Raw genomic sequence first — 26032 nt, forward strand, 5'->3', positions numbered from 1 at the left:
ACCTGCAAGTTTTTTTTTTTTTTTTAAATTTTGATTTATATGCCGCCCTTCTCCGGAGACTCAGGGCGGCTTACAATGCGTTAAGCAATAGCCTTCATCCTTTTGTATATTTATACAAAGTCAGTTTATTGCCCCCACAAACTGGGTCCTCATTTAACCTACCTTAGAAAGGATGGAAGTTTGACAAAATGCTCTGGGAGACAGTGGTGTATTAACCATTAAGCAGACTAAGCACGTGGTTAGGGCACCACCAGGCCCAAAGGGGGCACCACAAAGTTGAGAAAGAAAAAAAAAACACCAATGAAGATTTGTAAAATAAAATTGATAAAACTAAACTAAAACATCTTGTGTTTAGGGCACAGTGAGCCTTAATCTGCCACTGCTGGGAGACCAACCACACAGAAGAACCCTCCTCTTTCTGCGGAACATATTGCAAGTAAACATTTATTTATATATTTTGTGGAGTACATATTAGATAATACATATAAGTATAAGCATGAATTGAATACATAAAATGAATACAATTAAAGGGAACATTAGGCACGCTGGTGCTCTTAGGCTCGCCCCTTAAACATGGTGTGCTTCCAGGTATTTCTTCAAGGAGAAAGGAAAAAAAGCCAAATAGGTTATTTGCAATGATAGAGAGAATCTTCTTGCATAAAATCCGAAGGGATCCCCCCCAATACCAGAAACTGCTCCAAGAGCCTCTCAGCCCAGAACTTCACAACCCATCGAACAAAGAAAGCTTCATGTAACTGCCGTTCTATTCTTCCCTGTGCAAACTCCTGAATGCTTCAGCCCGAGACTTTTTTCCCCCCCTTTTTCTTTTTCTTCATATATCCGGCGAGCCATACTGCTGATTATGCTCATGAATAAACAGCATTCTCAGCTTCAGGGAATCAGGCCTCCCCCGTCCGAATCTCTCTCTCTCTCTCTCTCTCTCTCAAAAAAAGGAGAAGCTAAACCGAGCCAAAAAAGGCGAGAGCAGGAGGGGTTTGGGAAAGGCCGTGCGTGAGGGGGAAGGAGGGAAGGGAGGTGGGCGAAGGAAGCTCTGCGCTTTAACTAGGGTCAATGCGGTAGAGGATTCCTCTCCAGCCTTTGCAAGGAAGTCTGAGGCAATTAGTTCAGTCAGTAGACAGCCCGCAGTCAGCCAGTCTGGGCTGCTCCTCGTGCCTCGCAAGGAATGAGAGCGGAGAGCGGTGAGAATAAATGTCCGGTGGCCTCTGCAGTTTGGGGCTTCTTCTCTCGAAGGAAGATTTTCTTTTTGTTTCCCCTTTTTCCCCCCTCCTCGGACACCGTGTGATTTGGAGTTTTTTTTTTTTCTCTTAAAGATATATACATATAACTAGCTGATTAAAACCGCGGCTTAATCTTATTTCTCACCCCAGAGAAGCGGGGGAGTTTGGGTGGGTCCGTGCGCTCGGGGGAACGGACGGAGGCGTTTGCCTTGCGGTCGCCGAAGGCGGAGAGCGATGGGGTTTGAGCTGGATCGCTTCAACGGGGAGGTGGATCCCGATTTCAAATGCAATCTGTGCAACAAAGTTTTGGAGGACCCTCTCACCACCCCTTGCGGTCATGTGTTCTGCGCCGGCTGCGTCCTGCCGTGGGTCGTGCAACAAGGCAGCTGCCCGGTGAAGTGCCAGCGGATGTCCACCAAGGAGCTGAACCACGTCCTGCCCTTGAAGAGCCTCATCCTCAAGCTGGACATCAAGTGCGCCAACCGCGAGCGGGGTTGCGAGAAGGTGGTCAAGCTGCAGCATTTGGCCGAGCACGCCGAGATGTGCGACTACTCGCCGGCTAAGTGCCGCCATAAGGGCTGCGCCGAAGTGCTCAACTTGCGCGACGTGGACGCGCATATGCGCGAGAGCTGCGAGGCCCGGCCGGTGGGGATCTGCGAGCAAGGCTGCGGCTTGGTGCTCACCCATCGCGAGCGCAAGGCCGGCTCCCACTGCTGCCTGCAGGCGCTCAAGGCGCACAACGGCGCCCTCCAAGCCAAACTCGCCGGCCTGGAGAAGGAGCTGAAGAAAGAGGCGCTGCGGGCCGGCAAGCGGGAGAAGTCGCTCCTCTCGCAGCTCTCGGCCGTGCAGCTCGAACTCCAGATGACAGCGCTGCGCTACCAGAAGAAGTTCACCGAATACAGCGCCCGCCTCGACTCGCTTGGCCGTAGCCTGGCCGCCTTTTCGCCCAGCAAGGTGAGTGCGACGACACCCCTCTCACCAACAGGCGGGCGGCACTGTGACCACCCCCCCCACTCCATCCCTTTTTTTTCTGGTCACTTGTCCTCTCGTGGGACGCCCCAGAAAGAGAGAGGGGAGGGGGAAGCCCAATGGTGTTTTAAAGTCTGCCGCCAATGTCTTTGGAGATAATCAAATGGCCCCTGGCCCTAAGAAAGCAGAGGACACCTTAACCCTAATCCTAAAGTTGTAGCCCTCAGCATTCATTTCTGAGCATTCATGGATAGGATTGCTCTGCAGATGTGTGAGCTTTGAACTACCTGAAGGCCTGTGTGTGCAGCTTTCTCAAAATCTCTTTTGCAATTCATATCTGTGGGATGCCCCAGTTATGGAAAGCTTGGTTACACAACCCAGTATTTAAAAAAAAAAAAAAAACCTCCTTCCTTTCCATCTCTCTCTCTCCTCTCTCTCCTTTCCTCCCCCCTCTCTTCCCCCCTCCTTCTTTCCAAACATTACATACCAAATGTTCTGGCCCCTTTTATGCACCTCCCATATTCATCCCTGCAGGATAAACTCTTTTGAATGTGGTCGCCCTCCAAATGTGCCAGGCCTTTGCATTCGAGTGGGGTCAAGAATAGTTTGGCACAAATGTTTTGGTGAGAGGAAACATCCCTCTTGGGAGGGGGGAGAGAAACAAAACAAGACCCTGAGGTTGCCATACGAGTGCCAGACTTTTGGCATCCTGTATCTGTAACTTGGGAATCAGCAAACAAATCAAGGCAGAAGGAAGAGTGAGGAGACAGGATATTTGTTGTTTATTTTCTTCTCTTTTCCTTATTAGTGAGAGTTGGAGGGAAAGAGCTCTCTCTTCTCTTTTCTTTGAAATCTGTTTAGCCCCTCCAGTCTCCCTCTAACTCTCTCCCTTCTTTACAGACATATCTGTCAGCTGCAGTTTCAGCCAGCTGGTGGGCTCAGAGTGAAGGGCAAATATTTACAGCTAAGCTGCTCTCCACTAACTTAGGAGAAATAGGACCTGCAAAACAGAGATTTGGTGGGTGGTGGCTGTGGATGTTTAATCAGAGTTTAAGAGCCTCTACCAAGTTCTTTTGCTCTTTCTGGTACTGGTTTTTTGGGTGGGGTGGGGTGGGGGGAATAGCAAGTGCAACTCATCTCATATCCACGAAAAGTTGCCTTTGTGGGCTTCTTTACACAATTAGGTTTTATTGTAAACACTTCTTATTGAACATGTGTCTTTTTTCTCCCTTGAAACTACAGTTTCTTCAATCATGACTGATTTTGAGGGGTTTTGCACAGTTTTCCCCACCTCTAGCAAAGTTGAGTAGTGTCTAGGAATTATGGAAGTCAAAGTCTAGTCATCCAGAGACCCTGGATTGGGGTTAGTAGAGAGTTTGAAATACTTCAGTGTTTTGATCATAGAAGGAAAAAAACTTCAGGACATCTTTTGAAACAAAGGCATGGATTCTCAAAAGGCTTGCTTTTTTATTCGTTTATGATCATTTGGGCAGATTACATATATTTTCTCTTAAATTTAAAAATTTACTAGAGTTTTCTAGATAATCCTTAAGGCCATCAGCATTTATTGCTGTAAACCACCAGGAGTTCATGCAGATTACAGTGTATATAAATAGAATGAATTAGTAAATAAATAAAAGCGAAAGCATGAATGATGGCTCTCTTAAGGAAAATAAAAGATAACCCAGATCAGCGTTTCTTTTTCACTTCTCTCCAAAAGGAAATGTTGATACCGCAGTTGGGATGATATCACTCAGGGTGATAGCAGGAATTGGTAATTATGTAGAAAGATCACCATGTAGCTTTTGCTAACAGCTGTTTCTCATTATGTTACAGAGTGTGGCTGTCCATTAACATATCTAAGTTCATCTATTACCAAAGGCACATGTGAAATCTGTTTTAGGATCTTGAGAAAGCAGAATGATAAAATGGAGTTTGTCCCCTGTAGCTTGCAAAAATCTCTTGATTCAGTGCTACCCAAATGAATGATCTATCTTTTCACTCCCAAAATCCTTAGAGAAAGAAAGTGTAACTTTAATGGGCATCTTGTAAGTGAACATTGGTTCTTAATTATTTAACTCCAAAGTTGCCTACTACTAATGTTCTCTGACTTGAAGGAAAATACTCATATCATTAAATATTTGTAAACACACTAAAAAAACAACAACCACCACCAAGGAAGATCCAGTGGAATACAACACAGTAATGGAAGAGTCAATGTAGTTTTCTTGACAGCAGCAGGACAGACATGGCTCAGTATTGCCTTCTAAGATGTTTCCTTGACCTCTCATTCTGAATATAAAATGTGACATTCCTGGGAAAAGAAAAAATGGTTTTGCCTAGCACTGAGTATATTACGTATATTTGGCCCCATATTTTAAGAGAGATGGTGACAAACTGGAGCATGTCCTAGGAGGACAACCAGGATGCTAAAAGATTTGTAAGAGAACTGAAGGAATGGTTGGAAATGTTGGATGCCTGGAGGAGAGAAGACTGTGGGGAGATATGATAGCTTTCTTCAGATGTCTGACTACCTGTATTATACTGGTAGAAGAAAGGGTAGGATATGGTTCTCCATATCTGGGTTAGGTCTTCACTATTTTGGTTGCTACTAATTTTAGAATATATAAAGAGCTGTGGTTTTAGAACAAGGTAATATGTGTTGAGTTCTTATCTGAGAGCAAAAGGAAACAAATGGCCAGAAACTTGAAGTTTCTTCAACTTGCTCCCCCCAGTAAGATTGACATTTCTTAATGAACTGTTTTAAATAAACTTTCAATCCAATCATTCTTACTAGAAAATGTCAACATTGTAAGAATCCAAGAAGTAATTATCCCATATTGTTCATTCACATTGTGGACTGTGGGATAGCTAAAACTATCCCAATGTGACTTGATGGTAATCCAACAAACCTCAATCATCATTGTGGTCCCCTTGTAAAACTAAATCCATGGAGAAAAATCAGTGAGCTGTAACATTCAGGATCCACATTCATTTTCAACATACAACTTTATGTTCACATTTTTTTAGCTTCCTATTCCATGGAATTCCATACCTTCATTTGTATACGGCTGGTACTAATTTGATGACTTTGATGTTGATATGAAACTTTTTGACTCCTGATGTTTCTTTAATCCAAGCTAGGGTATAGCACCAAGTTCTTCTCTTTTTGGTCCCTATCCTGAATACCTAAATGAAAACCAAACTTTCTTACCAAATATGATACTATTAATATCTATACACTGATCATATATTAGTATCTTTCCCCTTTTGAAATTTATATTTTTGCTCTGTTCCACAATATGAGCCTCAATTGCTGATTTGCTTTGGGGTCTGCCTTCTACCTTATTTGTTCCATTTCTATGGCTGCCCATCTCAGTCAATGGCTCTGGGTGGCTTGCAGTTACAAACTTTCTTTCATGTTAACTCTTGCCATGAAACCAGTGTCTGAATACCTGAATCTAGAGCTTGGGTATCTGTTAAAGTTGTAAAATGCAGATAGCTTTTGTAGCTTCTTATAAGTTTTTTATTAGCATATTAGAATAATAGAATTAGATCTTAGAGATTCCATTCTGAAATGTGCAATTGTGAGCAAAAAGCTATCTGCATTTCTCAATCTGTTTTTTAATAAGTGTACAGACAGGGAATGATCTCATCATTGGAACATGTAATATCTGAATTGACTTTTGGTCTTGTAACAGGGCTGGGGCATTATTAAATTACCCAACTGGACACTTGCTATTTTCTTGTTTAAAGTCTTTGATAGCGTGCAGCAGTGTTTTCATCAGATTTATGGACACAGCTGGATAATATGACTGTTTGTTTTCAGCCTGTCCACAAAAAGGCTGTTATGTAGTTTTCAGAAAAAGGCAGCATGTAATCTGCAGAAAGCCCAAAGGTGTCAAGTCACCATAAAAGTGTGGCACAGTCTTCAATCAATTACATGTCTTTTACAGCCTTTTGGGCAACTTTCCAAGGTTAACAATTTTGGCCAAAAGAAGTGCAATTAGAAAATATACATCTTTAAACACTGAAGAAATACAGAGTCAAACCACAGCATGGCTATAGACCTGTTCTCCTTTCTTGCCTGTGTGGGGAGTGAAAGGATGGCAGGTTTCCAGTATTTTGATCCCTGGATTATTTAATCAGACCACGATGTCAACATAGTTATGTGCAGCAAAGGGCAAAGTTATAAACAAATGGCAGGCAGGCATACTCGCTCAGGGATTAGAGTGATACTAAGATATTCTGCAGCAGTTAATGTAAAACGGTTTCATTCATAAGCCCACCATGTTGCACCATGTCAAAATAAGCTTATATAAAATACTAATTGTCCCAAGGGCAGCTGTTAGTAATTTGTTTGCTGTGCTTATTAGTATTAAAGCAGTCAATTGAACTATAAAAATATAGTTTGTTTTTAAATATATATTTTTGGGTGTGATAGAGGATCAATGTTGCAGTTTCTTATGTCATGACTTAAGCTGCATATGAATAATGTATATAATTGACCTATATTAGGAAATAAAGCATACATTGAAAACAGAGGTAGTCCTTGGCTAACAATAATTCATTTAGTGACCATTCCAAGTTACAATGGTACTGAAAAAAGTGACTTGTGACTGTTTTTCACATGACTTGCAGCATCTGATGGACATATGATCAAAATTCAGATGCTTGGCAACTGGCATGTATTTATAGGTTGCAGTGTCCCGGGGTCATGTTATCACCTTTTGTGACCTTCTGACAAGCAAAGTCAGATGTGGGAAGCCACATTCACTTATCAGCCATGTTGCTAATTTAACAACTGCATGCAGCCCTCCCGAGTTCTGTTTTCACTGACAGAGGGTTGCAAGAGGCCGTCGCAGCTGAAAACGGAGCTTTGGAGCCCATTTTCGCTGGCAGAGCCCTCGGGCCACCAGAGGTGCCCCCGATATGTGTGATGTCTGGCCACGCCCATCTTGGCCCCCCTCGGTCAAACACAACCCTGATGTGGCTCTCAATGAAATTGAGTTTGATTATAGGGTGATAACCAGAAGTCTGAATTGGACCCCAAAAGTAATACAGTAGCAGCCAAAATTGTGGAAACCTTTTAGGAAAAGTGTATTTTCTAAAACTAGCTAATAACACCACTTTTTTTGGAGTAGTACCATAAAATTATATATCAATGGAAAGATAATTTAATCAAGAATGTAATGCAACAATTTTTATGAAGTATTTGCTATTAGAATAGCAGTTACAGTATAAAGAAGAAAAGTGAAACACATAAAAAAAATGAGATATACAAAAATGATCACCATAGAAAAAATGAGATATACAAAAATTATCATGTCAGTTAATACTTAATTGGGTAACCTTTAGCATGAATTATGGCCTTATGAATTATGGTCTTCCCATGGAGTGAACCAAGTCTTTTAGTTCTGCAGCTGTTATAATGTGAAACCAAAATTGAATGATTGCTTCTATTAACTGGGTTTTATTGCTGGGTCGCTTCTGACTAACAAGTTTCTTTAGTCGGCTCCATAGATTTTCAATTGGGTTAAGGTCTGGGCTATTTATTCCCAGGCCATTCCAGCAGTGGAATATGATTATCTTGAAACTCCCCCCCCCCAAAAAAAGTGGTGTTATTAGCCATCAAACCTCAAAAATACACTTTTCCCAAAAGGTTTCCACAATTTTGGCCATATGTTGATCTGCTCCTGGGAAAAAAAAAGATTACAAATTTAAAGAACAAAAGTCAGTGTCTTAAAAGGTGTATTGAGTTAGTGGAAGGAATTATAGTTTGTTTATGAGTGTAGGAGATAGGAGAGATGTTGGTGTCTCCTGGACCTACGTAGATCATCTTTATTTTTTTCTGTAGTTTTAAATTTTTTTCAACTTTAAACTTTCTGTAGTTTTTTTAAAAACTTTTTTAACTACGATTCTTTTACTTATTACTTTTCATTGTTCTCTGCTTTATATAACATCTACTCAATGTGAAAGGTATATATATGTCTTTGCTTTTGATAAGGTGGTTTTATGCATTTAATAAATAAATGTCAAATAATAACCAACTCTAAGGGCAACTGTCTTACCTAGAGATCTAGAAGGCTTTTTAAAGAATATCAGGTATACACCACAAATTATTTAAGGTAAAACCTCAAGTAATGTAAGTTTTGGGAAGAGGAGTTTGAGAGTTTTAAGTGGTGGAATGGGTGCCTTCAGCCTGTATAGGCCAAAATTTCCCATTTGGTGTCTTAAAATCTCACAACTCTAAAAATGGAAGCAAGCAAGGAGGCAAAAAACCCACTGCTACTTGTCTCACTTTGGAGGCTGCAAAAGGAACTCTTAGCAGATTTGATGCAGCCCTTAGAACTGTGGAACTGTCTGTGGGCACGCAAGCCATTGCCCCAGTTCAACTCTGCCGCACATGTGTGCGCATTTCCTGCCGGCCAGCTGGTCATCAGGTCTCTGCCGTGCATGCGTGGGGGTGCGGGGTGTGTGGGAGAGTGCGCATGTGTGGGGGTGGGGCACATGTGGGGCACGCATACGTAGGGGACAGGGTGCATGTGGCCGGATGCACACGCATTTGTGGGGGTGGAGCACTGCGCAGGTGCCAGGCATGCATTGCATTTTGGGGGTTCGGGTGTGCCCTTGCGCATTTGGGTGTGCGAGCTCGTACTTTGGGCACTCAGACCAGAAAAGGTTAGCCATCCCTGCCTTAGAAGATGCCTTTTACCACCAGTTTATTTACTAATGGTGATGCCATTGAAACAACTGTTCATATTTTGATGTTTGCTCTTTTATTTTCCCAAACAACCATAATTGCCAGCTTAGAATACAGAATTATTTCTTAAGAGTTTGACTCAGCTGTGAGAAGACCACATGCCAGAAACATTCCATTTGTTTTAGGATCAGATGAACTGATTCGGGGGGTGGGGGGGGGCATGGCATTTTGCAGCAAAATCTTTCCTTAACGATCAGTGTGATTGACAGAGAAGATATTTAGTCAGACTAGGAGAGAAGAGCACTTTCTGCATTCTTTAAAAATGTTCATTTCTGGAGGGGCAAGAAAGTTGTCACAACTTTGAAAGCACATCTGGTAGAATTATCAATATGGGTTTTCCTCCTCCCCTCTCCAATTATTCTGCTAAAATGTAAACAGTTATGAAACTGGGATGCATAGCAAAGTTGATGTGGACAATGTTTACAAAACTTTGCTAAAACATTTTCTCCTAAACTTAATTGGTTACTATATAATACTGCCATTTTGTTCTTTTCTTATAGCAGCATTGGAATTAGAAGTAGCAATGGAAAGCTTTTTTCCCCTGCTTTAATCATGGCTTCAATTCTAAATGAAATCTAGAATTGGTTTCTTGGTTAATGTAGTTCTTTTTTCTTCCATCAAGCAATGGAAAACAGAGGATAGGATTTTGTGACAATGACATCCTTGTGTTTTCTTTTCTGAACTTACTAGATCATAAAAGCAGTCTCCTAGGACTGGATGTTTTTGTCTTTTTTTTTCTACTTTTTTTCTCTGGAAGAGGTAAGAATGCAATAAATTATAGTGAGCAGAGTTTCTCTGCAGACTGGATTTTGATCATACACAATATCAGACATTTAGAGATTGAGATATAAACATGTTTAGCTTATATGGAAAAGAATCTTGGTGAAATCAGTGGTATTTACATATAATTAAATGAGGCATTATGATACATTGTTCTTTGAAGTCTAACTTAGTAATATTTTCCAAAGACTACTTTGTTGTACAATTTTACAAGTTAGTAGGGATTTCTAAGAGTCTGCAGTATTTACTAGTTGATTTTAGCTCTCTTCCCTTTTCATTCAAAGCAGTGACAGGAAAATATGTGACCCTTTAGCTTACAGAATATTTCTGAGTATTAATATAACTTGACTGACAGTTTCATTATTAACATGCAAAAAGAAAAAGAAGTATCATAAGACCTTGGAGCTCTTTTAGTCCAACCCACTGCCCAAGAAAGGTCTCTTTATAACATCCCAGACAAATGGTTGTCCAATCTTTTTTTTTTGAAAAACCTCCAACAATCAGGGAGGCAAGCTTTTCCATTGATTAATTGTTCTCACTTCAGGAAATTCTTCCTTATTTCCAGGTCTCCCTTTGACAAGCTTCCACACATAGCTTCTTGTCCTTCCCTCAGGTGCTATAGAGAATAAATGGATGCCCACTGGTCATCCAACTGCAAATCCATCTGGTGGTGATACTGTCTATGTCACATTGTTCTATCTTGCCAAGAAGTAGGCTGTGGTCTACTTTGTCAAATGCTTTACTGAGTTCAAGTATATTATATCCACAGCATTTCCCTTCTTTTAGTCACTTTATCAAAGAAGACAATAATATTGTCTAGCACGATCTGTTTTTAATATACCCATCCTGAACTCCAGTAATCACCTTGTTCCTTTCTAGATGCTTACAAACCTGCTGTTTGATTATCTTTTCCAGGATTTTTCCAGGTATTGATGTCAAGCTGATTGGTCTGTAGTTTCCTGGATCCATTTGTTTTAAAGCTTTATGAATATTGGAACCACATCAGCACTTTTTCAGCCCTCTACCAATTCTCCAGGAGCTCTGAAAATGTCATTCTGTGGTTCTGTGGATCACATTAGCCAGCTCCTCCAATACCCTGGGATGTAAACCATCTAGTCCCAGAGATTTGAACTCATCAAAAATGAATAGGTGTTCTCTTGTCAATCCCTTACCTATTTTGACCTGAATTTTTGTTCTGTCTCCCACAGTGCTGCTTTTGATATATTGGGCTATTTTTTTTCCTTTTGTGTAAAGGCAGGTGCAAAGAAGGAATTAAGCAGTTCTGCTTTCTCCTTACTGTCCATCATCTGTTTGTCATTTTCTCCCATTGGTGTATCAACCATTTCCTTGATTTTCTTTTTGTTCCTTTTTTATGGAAGAATATTTTTTGTTGTTATTTTTGGCATTTGTTGCAACTCTTAGTTCATTCTGAGCCTTAGCCTTCCTGACTGTCTTTGCAGATTCAGGCTATTTGCTGATATTCTGCTCTAGTTTTATGTCCCTCTTTCCATTTTTTTATTTTATTATCCAATTTGTCACAGAGCTCTTTGTGCAGCCATGCTGGTCTCATCTGGAGTCTCTTGTTTTTCCTTTTCAGTGGTATTACTTTTGTTTGGACTTCTATTATCTCATTTTCAGAGTATCCCAAGCATTCTATATCATTTTTCCCATTAAGATTTCCACCCATGGAATCCTTCTTATTCTCTCTTACTTTGTTGAAGTTGGGTCTCTTAAAGTCAAAAACATCTGTATCACATTATCACAGAATAATTGTAATTTATGGCATTAATTTGATTATGAAAGCTTGAAAAATGTTTGATTAAATTCTATGCAGAATCATAACTTTTTTTTTACTATTTCCCTATGTGGTTATTTTCCATTACATGCATACTGTAGACACTATGGGTTTGATAAGTGTGAGTTTGAAATTTAACTAATGGGTTTGAAATGGGTTTAACCATTACAGCTAATAATTTGAGTCAGGCTAAAATTAGAATATCTAGATTGAAATGTTTTGTGGGAACCATATTCACAAAGAAGGTATGTGAGAATGTAATGGTCAGAAGCTAATAGTAAAGATCCATGAATTATTGTGCACACATTTCGCATACCCATATATTTTTATAGTGTACTCAAGTGCTTATCATTTTGATGACTGAAGATCTGGAACTAGTATGTATATCTCCAGTCTGCTTTCATTAGATTAACTGCGTAAAGGACTTGAATCAAGCCTTAAATTCCAGACAGTTCTGTTATTTCTCTTGTGACTAAATCATAAACAGGAAGATTGATTTTGTAATACTGTAACTAGGATATATGTTGCCAAATATTCAAGCAACTGAAACTGAAAAGTAACCCTATCAAAATGGATGTGAGCATTCTTCCCAATTTCAATAAACTTTTTGACTAGACTTACTCTGTTATTTCTATAATGAACAGTAGATTTTAAAAATTACTATCATTTTAATCTCTGGGCTCTTCTGTGGCACACCTTAGTTTTTCAGGAGGAATTGTGGTATAAAGATGAAAACCTTGATTTAGATGGCTTTGGGAACAGAAAAAGAATTGTTACTTGTGACTCTGTAAAATACATTAATTTCAAGCCACTTACATACTAGCTAATATCTTTACAGGATGTTAAAGGTGGAGCAAAAATTTTATCTTGACATCTACATTTTTCTGATTTGTTAATTCTCTGGACCATTTGGAAAGCAAATGTATACACCTTTGAAATCATAGCAGATGCAAGCAACCAGGTATATTAAATTGGAATCTTTGTTTCCTATTTTGAAAACTGCTAGGGATATTAAATTATTAAACAGTAAGTTGTAGTTTGATCCTCAATCATAGAAGTTGATGTTTTGGTAATAATCAAATCTGAAATTAGCAGGAAGATACGTGGCTATAGAAATATTTAAATCAGTTGATTTTTTTAATAGTGGTTTTAAATATTTTGAGAGATTGTTCCTTTACTTTAACATGCTTTTAAAATACACTTAGCAATATATACAACTGAAAAACATATGAACAAACCAGTATGCTTTATCAACTTGGAGGCACCTTTATATCCATTCTATTAAGAAATGCTTTGCTTCAATGGAACCAACAATTCAGTTTTAAAAGGTATTGAAAAACAAAAGGAGTTAATGTTAGTTACATTGTATCTATTTTTATTTTATGGAAGTTTCAAAATTACAAGTTTATATCATCTTCACATACATAGCTTGATTTCATTTTTATTATTCCACAACATACACTGCTTGATATAGTAATGGGGAGACACAGTTGTTTCATTTTCTAGTATTACTGATGGGAGATTAAAAGAAACTTAAAATTCAGTTCAATTCAGTCTTTATTGTCAGTGCACAACATATGTACAATGAGATTGGTTGAGTACCTCCTATTTTCCCAAGAAATGCAATACTGACCCTTCATAGGATCTTTTATAACATAGTAATACTACCTCTGAGTAGAGTGCATCTTGAACTCTGCTCTCGAAGGTCTAGGTCTCAAGTAGAAATTGTTTCCATCCCTGATATTTGATCTTTTATCAAGTGGAATTGCAAGTACTTAGAGCTGAATCCACATGCATGAAATGGTGCTTTCCCCTTCAGTGCTATGTCTCCCCATTTCAGTAGTGATATATAAAGGATGTAAGGCCAGCAAATGACCTTCCTATATTTAGGAACAGGATCAGCAGTGGACCAGACATGATCAATTTGCAGAATTTCATAGTTTGTTATTGTATATGTACGTGCTCTTTTCATAATTAAACAAATGGTACATATTTTAGAAACGGCAATTTTCTCTAACCATTGTTTCCTATCAGGCAAAAAAAAAAAATGTATTCATTACATTTAGGAAAGTTTGCATACAAACAATTACAAAATATTTTGTAAATCAAGGGGGGGGGACTGTCACTGAAGTTGATTAGAGTCAAGCAGCACTTCATTAAATAAGTATATATGTATATATGACATATTTTCCCCTAAGGCATTGTTTCCTGGTCAGAAAATAGCACAATAGACAATTTACAAAGATGAGAATTGTGTGGTCAAACAGTTCAGGTTTACTTAAAGTGACTGATGTTGTGAATATTGTATGTTGATAGGGCATAAGAGAGTGGAATCATTATCTCCAAGTTTGATTTCAAAAGATTGGCATGTTTTGGTAAGAGGCACCATCATATGGAAAAGGGAATTCTTTCTTCAGAATAAGTATTCTAATTTTGATCCTTTGTCCTTTACTCTGATGTCCTGTTTATAACACAGTTGTGAACAGACACATTCCTCCCTACAAATTTATTAATAATTAGATTGTAATAAATCTCAGTAAAATGCTTGAGGAAAAAGAGAGAGATAACAACGAAGTATCATAAATATTTATGGAAGATATGGACAGTATGCACTACATTCCTAGAACTAGGCTCCTTTTTATCTCAGAAGGTAAGCTGTATTTGCAACTGCATTAACCAGCACCATCAAAGGCTTCTAGCTGTAATTAATATTCCAGCATTTGTCTTTGTATTTTCTTTATGCTAAATACTTGCAGTCATGCATATGAAGATACCTGCTTCTGTAAATGACACATGCAAAATCAGTAAGTCCTTATAAAAACACTAAATTTTTTGTCTTAGAACAAAAAGAAAAAAATCCAAGGTAATAAAAATTAGTGACTGTTTCGTTTTTTAAACTTGTTGAAATCTAATCTTCAGACAAGTCCTAGTAGTTTCTCAAATCATTTTTATGAAACAAAATTTGTCTCACACTTGCCAATGTTAAATTGATTTTCCTTGCTTCTTTCCAGGGTGAAGAGACAAAGACATTGAATCTTATTCTTCATCGTGATTCAGGATCTCTTGGATTTAATATAATTGGTGGTCGTCCATGTATGGTATGTTGATAGTGAACTTATGTTTCTTAGGAATATTTGATGCAAAATAGGTGTTTAGAAAAAGTAATGAAATATATAAAATCTATAATTCTAAACATAGGAAAAAAGGCCAATTGAAGATCAAGCCTGATTCAACATAACAAAGTATATTTAGTTCTCACTTAGTGACCACAATGGGACTCCTTGGTCATTCTCAAAGCAGTTGCTAGGTGAAACTTTAAATGTGTTCATGATCTTACTTCAGCTTTCCTTTGCTTTCCAGACCTGAAAAAGTCAAAAAGTTACTTTTTCATAAATTCTGTAACTACAAACATCACTGTAAGAGACAGTGGCTAAAAAAGGCCACCTGTAGGATTTACTCCAAAGAAACATATGATGTGTAATGCAACATGCATGTTTTTCCCTGAAATATAGTATCCCCATGCATATACAAGTAGACCTCAACTTAGAACCATTTGTTTAAAGACAGTTCAAAGTTACAATAGCACTGAAAAAAGTAACATTACCATTTTTCACACTTACGACCATTGTAGCATCCCCATGGCCATGTGATCAAAATTTGGATGCTTGGGAACTGTCATATTTGTGGTGGTTGCAGTGTCCTGGGGTCACATAATCCACCTTTTGCGACCTTCTGACAAGCAAAATCAATGGGGAAGCCAGATTTATTTAACAACTGTGTTACTAACTTTATTGCAGTGATTCACCTAACAACTGTGTCAAGAAAGTTTGTAAAAGTAAAACTTTTGCAATAATAAAAAAAAGAAAGTTTGTAAAACAGGGCAAAAGCCACACAACAACTGTCTTGCTTAGCCACAGAAATGTTGGGCTGAATTATGGTGGAAGTTGAGGACTACCTGTATTTCATTGGGAAAAAATGCTGTTTCCTTATGGTTGTGGTATGTTTCTTCTTATGATGTTTGGTGATAGTTTAGGAATGCTTGATCATATAGGAATTAAGCAGATACGACTGATACAGATTCAACCTGTCATATGAAGCTATCCTATTACTTTCGTTACCTCAGAAAATGAGCTTTGTTTAAGCAGCTACTATGCTTTTTATTGATATGTTTCTAATGGGGTTTTTATTATGTTTTAATTTATTTCTATTTAAAAGTCACTTTTGATATTCAATTTGAATACCATTCTTTGTTGAAAAGATACGATATAAATTCCATTAAGTTCCTACTAGCATAGTATGTTTAAAATGGGGAGAGCCAAATGCATGGATTTGCCTTTGCCATGGATATTCTCTGAATGTCTAGCTATCAGTTCAACTTACTTGTTGAGAGAAAAATTAGAGAAGAGAGTGCTATGTATATATTGCTTTTTGCTTCTAGAGAAAAGACAAATAAATAAATGAATTCTTTGGAACAGTATCTCCTAACCTGATTTTATCCATATGCTGAACTTCCCATGGCCATTGAGAATTCTGGGAGTTGAAGTCCTTTACATCTGGAAAACAACAAGTTGGCAAAGACTGCTGTATGACTTGAACAGTTTCTTCAAAAGCATGCTTAAAAAGTGGACTCTCGAATAGAAGCAAAAACAATAGATACAGCTGTGGAAGGCTTAAAAGACACTTCACCTGGATTGATTGAAAACCTCTCCAGTGCTCTTCATTGAGATTTTGAGTATATTTTTCTAGTACTTCTAGCAACTTAAAGCAGCCCAGCAGAGCAAAGTGACTTATCCTAATGTGTCAGCTAGAAACACTGAGATGTCTCACTCAGTGGAGGCATTGCCTTTTATTGTTTTGTTCTTTCATTCTTACTCAATGCATCTCCTTAAAGTGACATTGCTTTGCTCATGCATAATGACTAGTAAATTCCATGGGCCTTTAGAAGCAATAAAAATATTTCCATTGCTAGAATATATATGTGTGTGTGTATCTCTCTCTCTCTCTCTCTCTCTCTCTCTCTCTCTCTCTCTCTCTCTCAATGTATAGTCTTTTTCTTACTATAAGCTTATATACTGTACAAAATTGTAAAGCAGTTGGACCTGCTATTTGTTACATGCCAAATTTCCAATAAGATATTCATAAGAAACAATTTTGTGACATCTGGATGATTTGTTTTAATAATTTGTTTATTTTTCTGCTTATTGATCAGATGACACTTGTTTTTCACTATGATTTTTGCTTGCAATTAATAATTATAATTGTTTTGAATATCAGCAAAATATTTTACATTTATGGGCTGTTATATTTTAACAAACTTTGCAGACTCCATATTGTCTGACAATATGTTTAAATATAGGAATGCTTTTGCTTATAAGAAGACAAATTTGTTAAGTAATTTGATGAAAATATTTCCACATTTCCTGCCAAGGGTTCATATACAGGATTACATCCTGAACTGTAAATATTTTTATTTAGTTATTATTAAATTTATATGCCACCCAGTTCTCTTTTCAAAGGGTTCCTGAACATCTTACAATACAATATGTTATTAGAAGGTTTGTTACCTGTTTAAATTTCTATTTTTCAACTAAGTGAAAGTATAGCTGGACAATGACATGGGTGGCATATATATTTAATAAATAACTAAATGAAAAATATCAATATAGCTTGTACAAACATTTTACAATATTGTTGGATTCTTGAAGCTCTCTGAGCTTGGTTGTTTTCTTGCAGATATTATATTAACAAACTAGGTATCATCATCAATGCTCAACTGATGATAAACTGGTAAGATCATCATTTGAGCATTGATGATGGTACCTAGTTTGTTAATATAATGTCTGCAAGAAAACAACTAAGCTCAGAGAGCATCAAGGACCAAACAGTTCTACCCCGAGCTACAAATATTCTCTTCTATCTTTAAAAAATTAAATTGGATATTACAAACAACATTTATATAAAGTTCTGTTAATATTTTAGGTTTAAAAAACATGGAAGGCTACTCTGCGTGCATTAAAAATGGGATGTTTAAAAGCTTAAAATCTAAGCAAATTCCAGCTGGTCAGCAATGAATAAAATGTTTCCATGCTATGGAGTAATATTCATTTGCCAACATCACTGAAGCAAATGTGCCCTGTTAAAAGAAAAGGCAATGTCTTATGTTAATTAGTACAGTGAGTTAAATGAGGATATTATTATCATTTCCTCCCCTCATATTACAATGATACATATTGGAAAACCTCTTAACAATCAGCAAAATGTTTACAGATGAATCCTGGAAGTAGAACTTTTTAAAAATATAAAACCTTAATTTTATACGTGTTCTCATCTGTTATATGTGTTTATATGTGTCCTCATCTGTTATATGTGTAGATGTGGGCAGGGTCAGAGGCATCTTGGGAACTAGCCTCTTTTATTTCTTCCTCTGGTGCTTATCAGGAGCATCCAATGTAGCTACTCCAAATTAGAGACCAATTGTTGCTGCTTTTAGCATTTATCTGGAGAAGGTCTGCATTCCCATGTTGCAGACCAACAATGTCCTCTAGCATCCACATGGCATTCCATGTTTCAATAGTTAACATTGCTATGACTTCGGTTTCCTTCACTCTTAAGTGCTGTTTGCATTCTTTTTCTTTGCTTTGCTTAAAGGACAATCAAGATGGCCCAACCAGCGAAGGAATCTTTGTCTCTAAAATAGCTGACAGCGGGCCTGCTGCCAAGGAAGGAGGACTCCAGATTCATGACCAGATTATTGAAGTAAGAACACTTGATCTAATCTATTTTCAACTGGCATAGCTCTATATCCTCATTCTGTGGTATAAAGTATAGCATGCATTTCCAATCCAGGAGAATAGTGACATGAGCAGCAGAAGCTGGAAGAGAAGGCAGCTGAAACATGCTTGACTGCTTCAATGTTGACCTTCTGGGCTTTAGGTATAGTTGTTATCTAATTATAGAAAGCAGATTATGGAAGGTATGTGCTTGTCCTGATATTTTGAAGAGCGAGCTTCTACTTGGTATGCTGCAGCTATTTCTTCTGAAGCTGATGGAGACATGCAAGTGGTTTAGTTAAAACCATATGTGAGGGCAAATATTTGTTGTGAAAACTGTGACTTTATTTAGCTTGGTTTCTAAGACTTTTTTTTTCAAGAAGACCAAAATGTTTCAAACAGTTGATAAAGGACAGATGCCTCTCTTAAGTGAGTGTGGGAATACATTTTGGTGAGCTTCCCTAAGAAATCCCTTAAAGAGTTACTGGATGCTCGTTTTCGACATTTTCCCCATTTCCTTAATGTCTTGATTGCTTGAAAAAATAGTTTTTATTGTTGTGCTCCTTTCTTAAAATGGTGTTAAAGCTCTTTTTATTTTTTGGAAGGAGAAAGTTAAATTTATGGAACAAGAAGCAATTAATTGCAAATCGCGTTCCATTGTTGATTTTCTCAGTGTCTGAATTTTTAAAATTGTTGTAAAGATGGAAGCATTACTGGACTATTGTTCTTTTATTTTATTTTTTGAAAAAAAGGCAAAAAGGAGTTTTGCTTTTGGGCCAAAGATAGCACTGGAGCAGCCAGTCTCTTCAAGTCCTGGAATTCCTTTGCTCTTATGTTTTTTAAAATGTGCAATAAGCAGCTGTAATGGATTTTCTATTGTCAGAAAGCAATATATAGACTTTCTGTTTTCTGCACACATAAAATAAATGTATTTATTTATGTACTTAACTTTTGTTAAAGATAGAACCGGTTATGCTTGGAAAAGGCTGATTAAAGATGCAACAGAGCCTGAAAAAGATAAAGCAGATTATAAAATAATGTCTGATTTAAAGATATAAAAAGGCTGTCTGGAAGAGAAAGAAGGAATATTCATGCAGTCTTTTTCCACTAACTTTTATAAATCTTATAACGACTTCAACTTCTCTCTCTAAAAACTGGACCTCAGGGTTTTGGTTTTCTGGAAGAATGACATGTTTAGATCCAAAGGGATAAATACACTTCAGATGCTGCACAGCCATGGTTGTTTACTTATTAGCAGCAACTTAAGCAGCCATGCCTTTCCCCAAACCTGCATTTTGGTCACATGGTCTCAAGGAAAAGAAAACACTCATTTGATTTCAGGAGGCCTTGCATAGGTGACAACAAGATATACCCACATGTAACTACCAGGGACTAGTGTTTTTTCCGGTGAGACTGGTCTATCAGGGCAACCTGATCTACCCAACTATGGGACAGAGCAAACTGCTTTAGCCTTTCAGCCCCAATCCAGGCAGACAACCTTTCTGCCAGCAAAGGCTCCTGGATTGGGGCTGAAAGGCAGAAGCAGTATGCTCTGTCCCATAGTTGGGTAGACCAGGTTGCCCTGATAGACCGGTCTCACCGGAAAAAACATTTAATCTCTCCCCTGGTATAGCTGACAAAGCGAGGAGAGCCCGTGGCTTAGAAGTTGATACATCTACCTAATATGCAAGTAGCCCATGTTCGAATCCCAGAAAGGGTATAGCTAGCTGATGAGAGCTAAATAGTTTGAAATACTGTAGATCTGTACTAGTCTCCCTTTATTTCTTTGTCGATAAAATATAAATTCTACCAGGGACAAGGGACAATTCCTTATAGGTGCTAAGAAGTACAGGATATATGTCCATGCCAGATTTGAAACGCCTTTGCCTGTTTGGATTTCAACCTTGCTCATTTTTAGTTTAATTTACTAAATAATATGTAAACAAATAATGTCATCTAAGACACTTTGTCATAACTTAAAATAGGATGGAAAGCATTATTGTGGCAATTAGAAGTGGTTGTGTCTTTTATTGGTATGATCTTTTCCCATTTTTATAACTAATAATGAAAAATAAATTAAATGAAGCAATATACATGTATGAAGGCTATTGCTTAATGCATTGTAAGCCACCCTGAGTCTCCGGAGAAGGGCGGCATATAAATCGATCCAATCAATCAATAAATAAATACTTTGTATATTATATCTCTCTGAGTGGATATGCGTGGGTGTCAGTTCTAATCTGGTTATATCTAGTCAGATTAAAACTGAAATATAAATAGAGTTTTACTGTGGTCCTAATAACAATTTTTGTCTGGAGGGAAGAATTAATTCTTTCTCTGCCATAATTCAGATTAGAATTCTTCTGTTACTTTCACACTAAAAAAATATAAAATAAGGCACATCCTATATGTACCATGTGGTGAATACTAATGATCTATTTATGAAGTTATAAGATTTAACTTCCTCTAACGAGGTTCAATACATGAATCCAAAGTAGGAATAGCACGTCCAGACAGTTGGATTAGTTGCTTTATAACTACAGAATAACTTCGGTAGAATAAGTGGGAGAAATCAGATACTGTAACAGACTTATCTTTAATTTCGTTGGTGTCTCCAGCCTGCACAAATCTTGAGATTTAAAAGGCTCTGGATGCCTATGCAAGTTATCTTCTGGAATTGTGATAGTCTTAGTATGATGAGGAAGCCTATGGTGGTTGAATGTTTGAACTGTATTTTATCTCTTTAATGTCCAAACACATTAACGTTATCTGGACTCCCAAACACAATCCAATCTTAATGTCTGAGAGGCAAAGATACCCTTCAAAGGTGACCTTGTTCTGGTAGAAAGAATGTGAAACAGATAAGGAATAGTGTCACACTATAGTTATTAATCAGTAGATACAGGTCTCTTCCACTGAGGAATTAAAATGTATTATTTTATAATTATTGATCTGGGCATCAGTGATTACTGTAACTGCAAAAGGTGGAGATCATTCTGTATTGTAGAAGAGTTAAGGATTGCTAGCTTTTAAATATTGGCATTGTAATTGGGCCACAACTTTGTGGCAGTTCATTTAAGTTTTATTGAACACATGGACATTATGAATGCTGATATGGGATGATAATAAACTTTGCTGCTGTCTGAGGATTTTACACTGCTCTTTACTAAAAAATAAAGTAGGGTTACATAAACCAGAGAAGATGAAGTAAGAGAAGATGGTTCATGTGCTGGCTTATTCATGCTGTGAAAGAGTTGTTAAGAACAACACACTATAGGAAAATTTCAAAGGGAGCCCAAATCAGCTGTTGGAGACATCCATCTTGTACGTTAGTTTTCTGCGTCCTCATTACATATATTCACATCCATATGCCTTCCTCAAAAAAAAAAAAAAAAAAATCACCAAGACTAGAAGGCAATTCCCAATCTTTGAATTGATTGTAAAGAACTTGACTTGAAGCAAAGAAACTTGGAGTCCAAGCTGGAAAGAATTAGAATATAATCTAATTCCATGGAACATGCTTGAACATGAAAAATGCTGTGAGAAAATTTGATGAGGAGACAATGTCAGGCTGTATATGTGTTCTTTAAATCAACCCTGCATGTTGAATAGAATATATGGCAACTCTCACAGTGCCTGTATGTAGAATTATTGAATCAGAAAGCTGATTTTGAGCCCCCCTGCCTAGTTAGGGGATACCAGATTTAACAATTCAAATGATACCACGTTTCACAGTTACATTACAGAGAGGTTGATTAGCAGGAATTTTAAAAAAGCTCCTTATATGTCAGTGTTGTATTTAGTTAAATTTTGTGTTCATTTCATGATCTGGAAAAAAATAGCAGTGTGAAAGATTGTCTTTGTGCTCTTAACAGTATTTGCAAAAAGTGCATTATGCTTATGTCTCAGCTAAAATCAGGATGTTGCAAACTGGCAGATGATGAAACAGAAAAATAATAGGTTTATAACAAGAAAAATATGTAGGCCTGAAAGAGAACAGGATAAGCTATTTTTGCTGTAGGTTGGATCATTCTTAAAGATTGCTTCACTTTGACTTTTGAAGTGAGAAACAAGAAAGAAATGAGAGTTTTTGGTAGAATTATTTAACAACTGCATGGAAACATTATTATCCTTTAGTCAGTAGCCAGCACAAAAAAAAAGAAGAGATGATCTATTAAATACAAATTTTTAAAAAGTGTTGGTCATATTCAGCAGTTCATTTCTAAATGTACAAGTAGGCTAGAATACCTATCTTGTAAAATACTTTAGATATTAAATATCGTAGTCAGGTTGTAGATGAACAACTTTCAGAAATAAACAAAATTCCATTTCATGCTGATCTTAATAGAAAATTCATGGTGTTTTGTTAACCTGTGAGCCAGGAGTATGTAACTTCCATAAGGTTTTGAAATAGGTTCCCTTCCAATGATCTGAAATGAAAAAAGAAACACAGGGATAAATAAGATGCACAGAATATCTAATGTTCTATGCCTCTGTGACCACTTTGAAGAACAGAGTAAATTGGAAATAATTATCAAATATAGCATAAGATCAAACCTGTAAAAAATAATAATTGCCAAATGAAAGACCTTTGGTGTAGATATTGGGCTGGAAACTGGTAGACTGGGAGTTCTTGTCCCACTTTGGACACAAAATCAGATGGGTAACATTGAGCCAGTCACTTTCTCTCATTGGAGGCAATGGCAAACTACCTCTGAGACTACCTGCCTATAGTTTTCTTAACAAGAAAACTATAGGCAGCCACTAAGAGTCAGTGACTTAAAGGTGCATATATATACATACACACACAATGGGTGTAATCGCTTATCATAAAAAATTCTCATATAAAAAAAGTATATTGTTATACAGAATATAATTTTATTGTTTTGATTTTATTTAATTCAAAAATATAATTTATCATTTAAAGAAAGATGTAATAGCAAGAGTACAGAGAGTGGCTGAATTTCAGTTCAGACAATTAAAGAAATGAAGTACAAAAATTAAATTAAGAACATATTTCTTCCAGTGGTTTTTACACATAATTATATGTATGTTGTTCACATTTTCATTCTGTTCAGGATTAGATTAAATACTTGTGAACAGTTCCAAAAAGGATGTACATTCTGCTGAGTTGTGTTTCTCAGCTTGAATTCAAGATACTGACTTTACTTTAAAAAAATAAGATACAGTTCTTCCACTTCTGGTTTAATTCCTTCAATTTTAGGTAACTAAAAAGTATCATGATTTAACTTTTGGATGTTAATTTGTGGGTCTGGATGTTATTTTAGAGATGCTATAGCAACACGGTGCTTTCCAGATGTGTTGGACCACAGTTCTCGTCAATCTCAGCCACTGTGGAAAACACATCTGGAGTACACCAGGTTTTGGAAAACTCATCTATGGTACTATTTTGGAGCTCATGCACAACACAATAAGTAGACAATTAGATATAATCACACTTAATGTCTCACACATGCAGTAAATTACTATGTCAGTTGTATGAAGTGATTGGAATAAAATTAATGTGGATCAGCTGAAAAGCTATTGAATATTGAAAGTATTCCTATTCAAAAAGTGGTTTCATTTTATTTAAAAACATGGGATCATCTGTGTACTTAAACAGCAATATATAAAGAAAAAAGACTCCTGAATTTTCTCTAGCCTTTTGTATAGATTTTTGCAGAAGTGATCATTGCCTTTGGATTCCATTCTGTTGCACTTTGTAACTTTTGCCTCCATTCAATTTGGTCCAGTTTTTGGAAACTGTCAGGACAAGTTTCTGCAGTGTTCTTGGAAAGGTTTTTCAGAAGTGGTTTGCCATTGACTCATTCCTGAGAGAAAGAAACTGGTCCAAGGTCACCCAGTTAGCTTTGTGTCCAAGCAGGACTACAATTCATAGTCTCCTGGTTTAGCTTTTGAATAGACATTGAATGTTAAGTATCAAAAGGAGGTTTCCATTGCCTGCTAGGTAGAGATTAGAAAGATGCATTTCAATGCAATTAATAGATACCAGCTTGAGAAAGGGTACATCTTCTATATATATATATAAAAGCCAAATACCACTCACTCATCACGAAATCTCAAGAACGGTAAAGCCTACAAACTTGAAACTTGGCATTTATTTATTTATTAGTCATATTTCTATGTCGCCCACTCTCTGAGGACTCTGGGCAGATTACACCAAAGATAATATACTAAATAGCATATTGCTCCCTAACAATCTGGGTCCTCATTTTATCCACCTCGGAAGGATGGAAGGCTGAACCGGTGAGATTTGATCCGCTGATCTGCTGAACTAGCAGTCAGCTGAAGTAGCTGCAGTACTGCACTCTAACCACTGCACCACCTTGGCATGTATGTTCCTCTTGGCTTCTAGGTGCTCACTAAGAAAGGATTTTTTGAAATGACCATCAGATCATTAATATTTCATATACAGTATTATATTCACATGCTCTGATGCTAAGGAGTTAGACGTTCTACTCCCCCTCCCCATCTGAAAGGAACTCTGTCCCAACTGCCAGTTGCCTTATATTAACACACTCTGATGCTACTCCTTCGCTAAACCAGGCATGGGGGTGGCCAGCGCGTGATTCATCTGGGCTGTGGGCTGGGACATTCTACTCTGCCTCCCCCTCTGTTCCAACTGCCAGTTGCCTTATATTAACACGCTCTGATGCTACCGAGTTAACACATTCTACATTAAGTTTCAGGCTTTAAGTATCAATTTATCACACCCGATCACATAGTTTCATAGCGAAGCACGGGCGTCCAGCTAGTTAGTATATATGGCATTGGGGTAGGAGGCATGAAAGTGACTAACTTGATAGGGATAGACGATAAGGTGGGAGCAAAAACTAAACAGAATAACCAGCCAACAAGAGACTTTGGAAAGTATGTCTTCTGTTCCAATACTAGGACTTTCATTGTTGTCCTTCAAGCATGTGGAATGCATTGCTTTGAAACAGTTCATTTTTGAAATTGGTGAAAAAAAACAATGTGAGGCTACACTTGGTTTCATACTGTCTGCTGTCCCACCTGAAAATGAAAGCCCTTAATAAGTACAAGAATTCAGCTGAATTCTTGAATCTGCAGAACACCTCTTTGAGGTGTAGTCCTTTGGAGCCTAAGATTCAAAATTTTGGATCCTTTGAAGCAGCTTGGAAGAAATTCACAGTTCATTGACTATTATACAAAATTAGGAGCTGGTATTGTAGCAGCTTCATGTCATTATTCATGTTATTCTTTATATATCATTTTAAAGCAGAACACTCTGATTACAATGGAATAATATATCTAGTTTTAAACCGCAGTGTTCTCTAATAAGCTTATAGAATTGTTTTGACACCCCCCATAAATATAAATGATAACCGGCTGACAATATTAAGAGTGAAACCTTTTCCTGTTAGTTTAAGTGCTTTCAAATGTGGTGAAGTATTGAAAGAATTTCTCTGTGACTCTGTGTTATGTGCCCTATTGATCATGTCTGTTTACAGAAGTTTTTAATGGACTTGTGTCCTAATCTAGAGAAATAGACAGACAGAGACGGCAGATTCTTTTCCTGTACTTTTCATTCAGCTTCCTTTTATTGCTTCTTATACTGACATGAGCAAACCTTTTTGGCTTGGTAAGTATAGATTGCTGTCAGCTTAGTTTCTGGGAAGCAAATTCAAAGTAATCCACCCAAGCTGGACTTTCAGAAACCTTAGAAAGTGTGAGA

At 37.3% G+C, this 26032-nt stretch overlaps 1 protein-coding gene across 1 annotated transcript in view; it reads left to right on the forward strand.

Moving 5' to 3' along the window:
- The first annotated feature begins 438 nt into the window (after window positions 1-438).
- Window positions 439-26032, forward strand: part of PDZRN3 (PDZ domain containing ring finger 3) — a 218508-nt gene continuing 192914 nt past the window's right edge. The window contains exons 1-3 of the mRNA XM_034440556.2: window positions 439-2192; window positions 14557-14643; window positions 18194-18301. Coding sequence (XP_034296447.2) covers window positions 1473-2192; window positions 14557-14643; window positions 18194-18301 — 915 coding nt within the window. The 5' untranslated portion in view covers window positions 439-1472. The remainder of the gene's footprint in view (window positions 2193-14556; window positions 14644-18193; window positions 18302-26032) is intronic.

Source organism: Pantherophis guttatus, chromosome 2 (genome assembly GCF_059756535.1).
Source record: "Pantherophis guttatus breed Tessera chromosome 2, ASM5975653v1, whole genome shotgun sequence".
NCBI lineage: Eukaryota > Metazoa > Chordata > Lepidosauria > Squamata > Colubridae > Pantherophis > Pantherophis guttatus.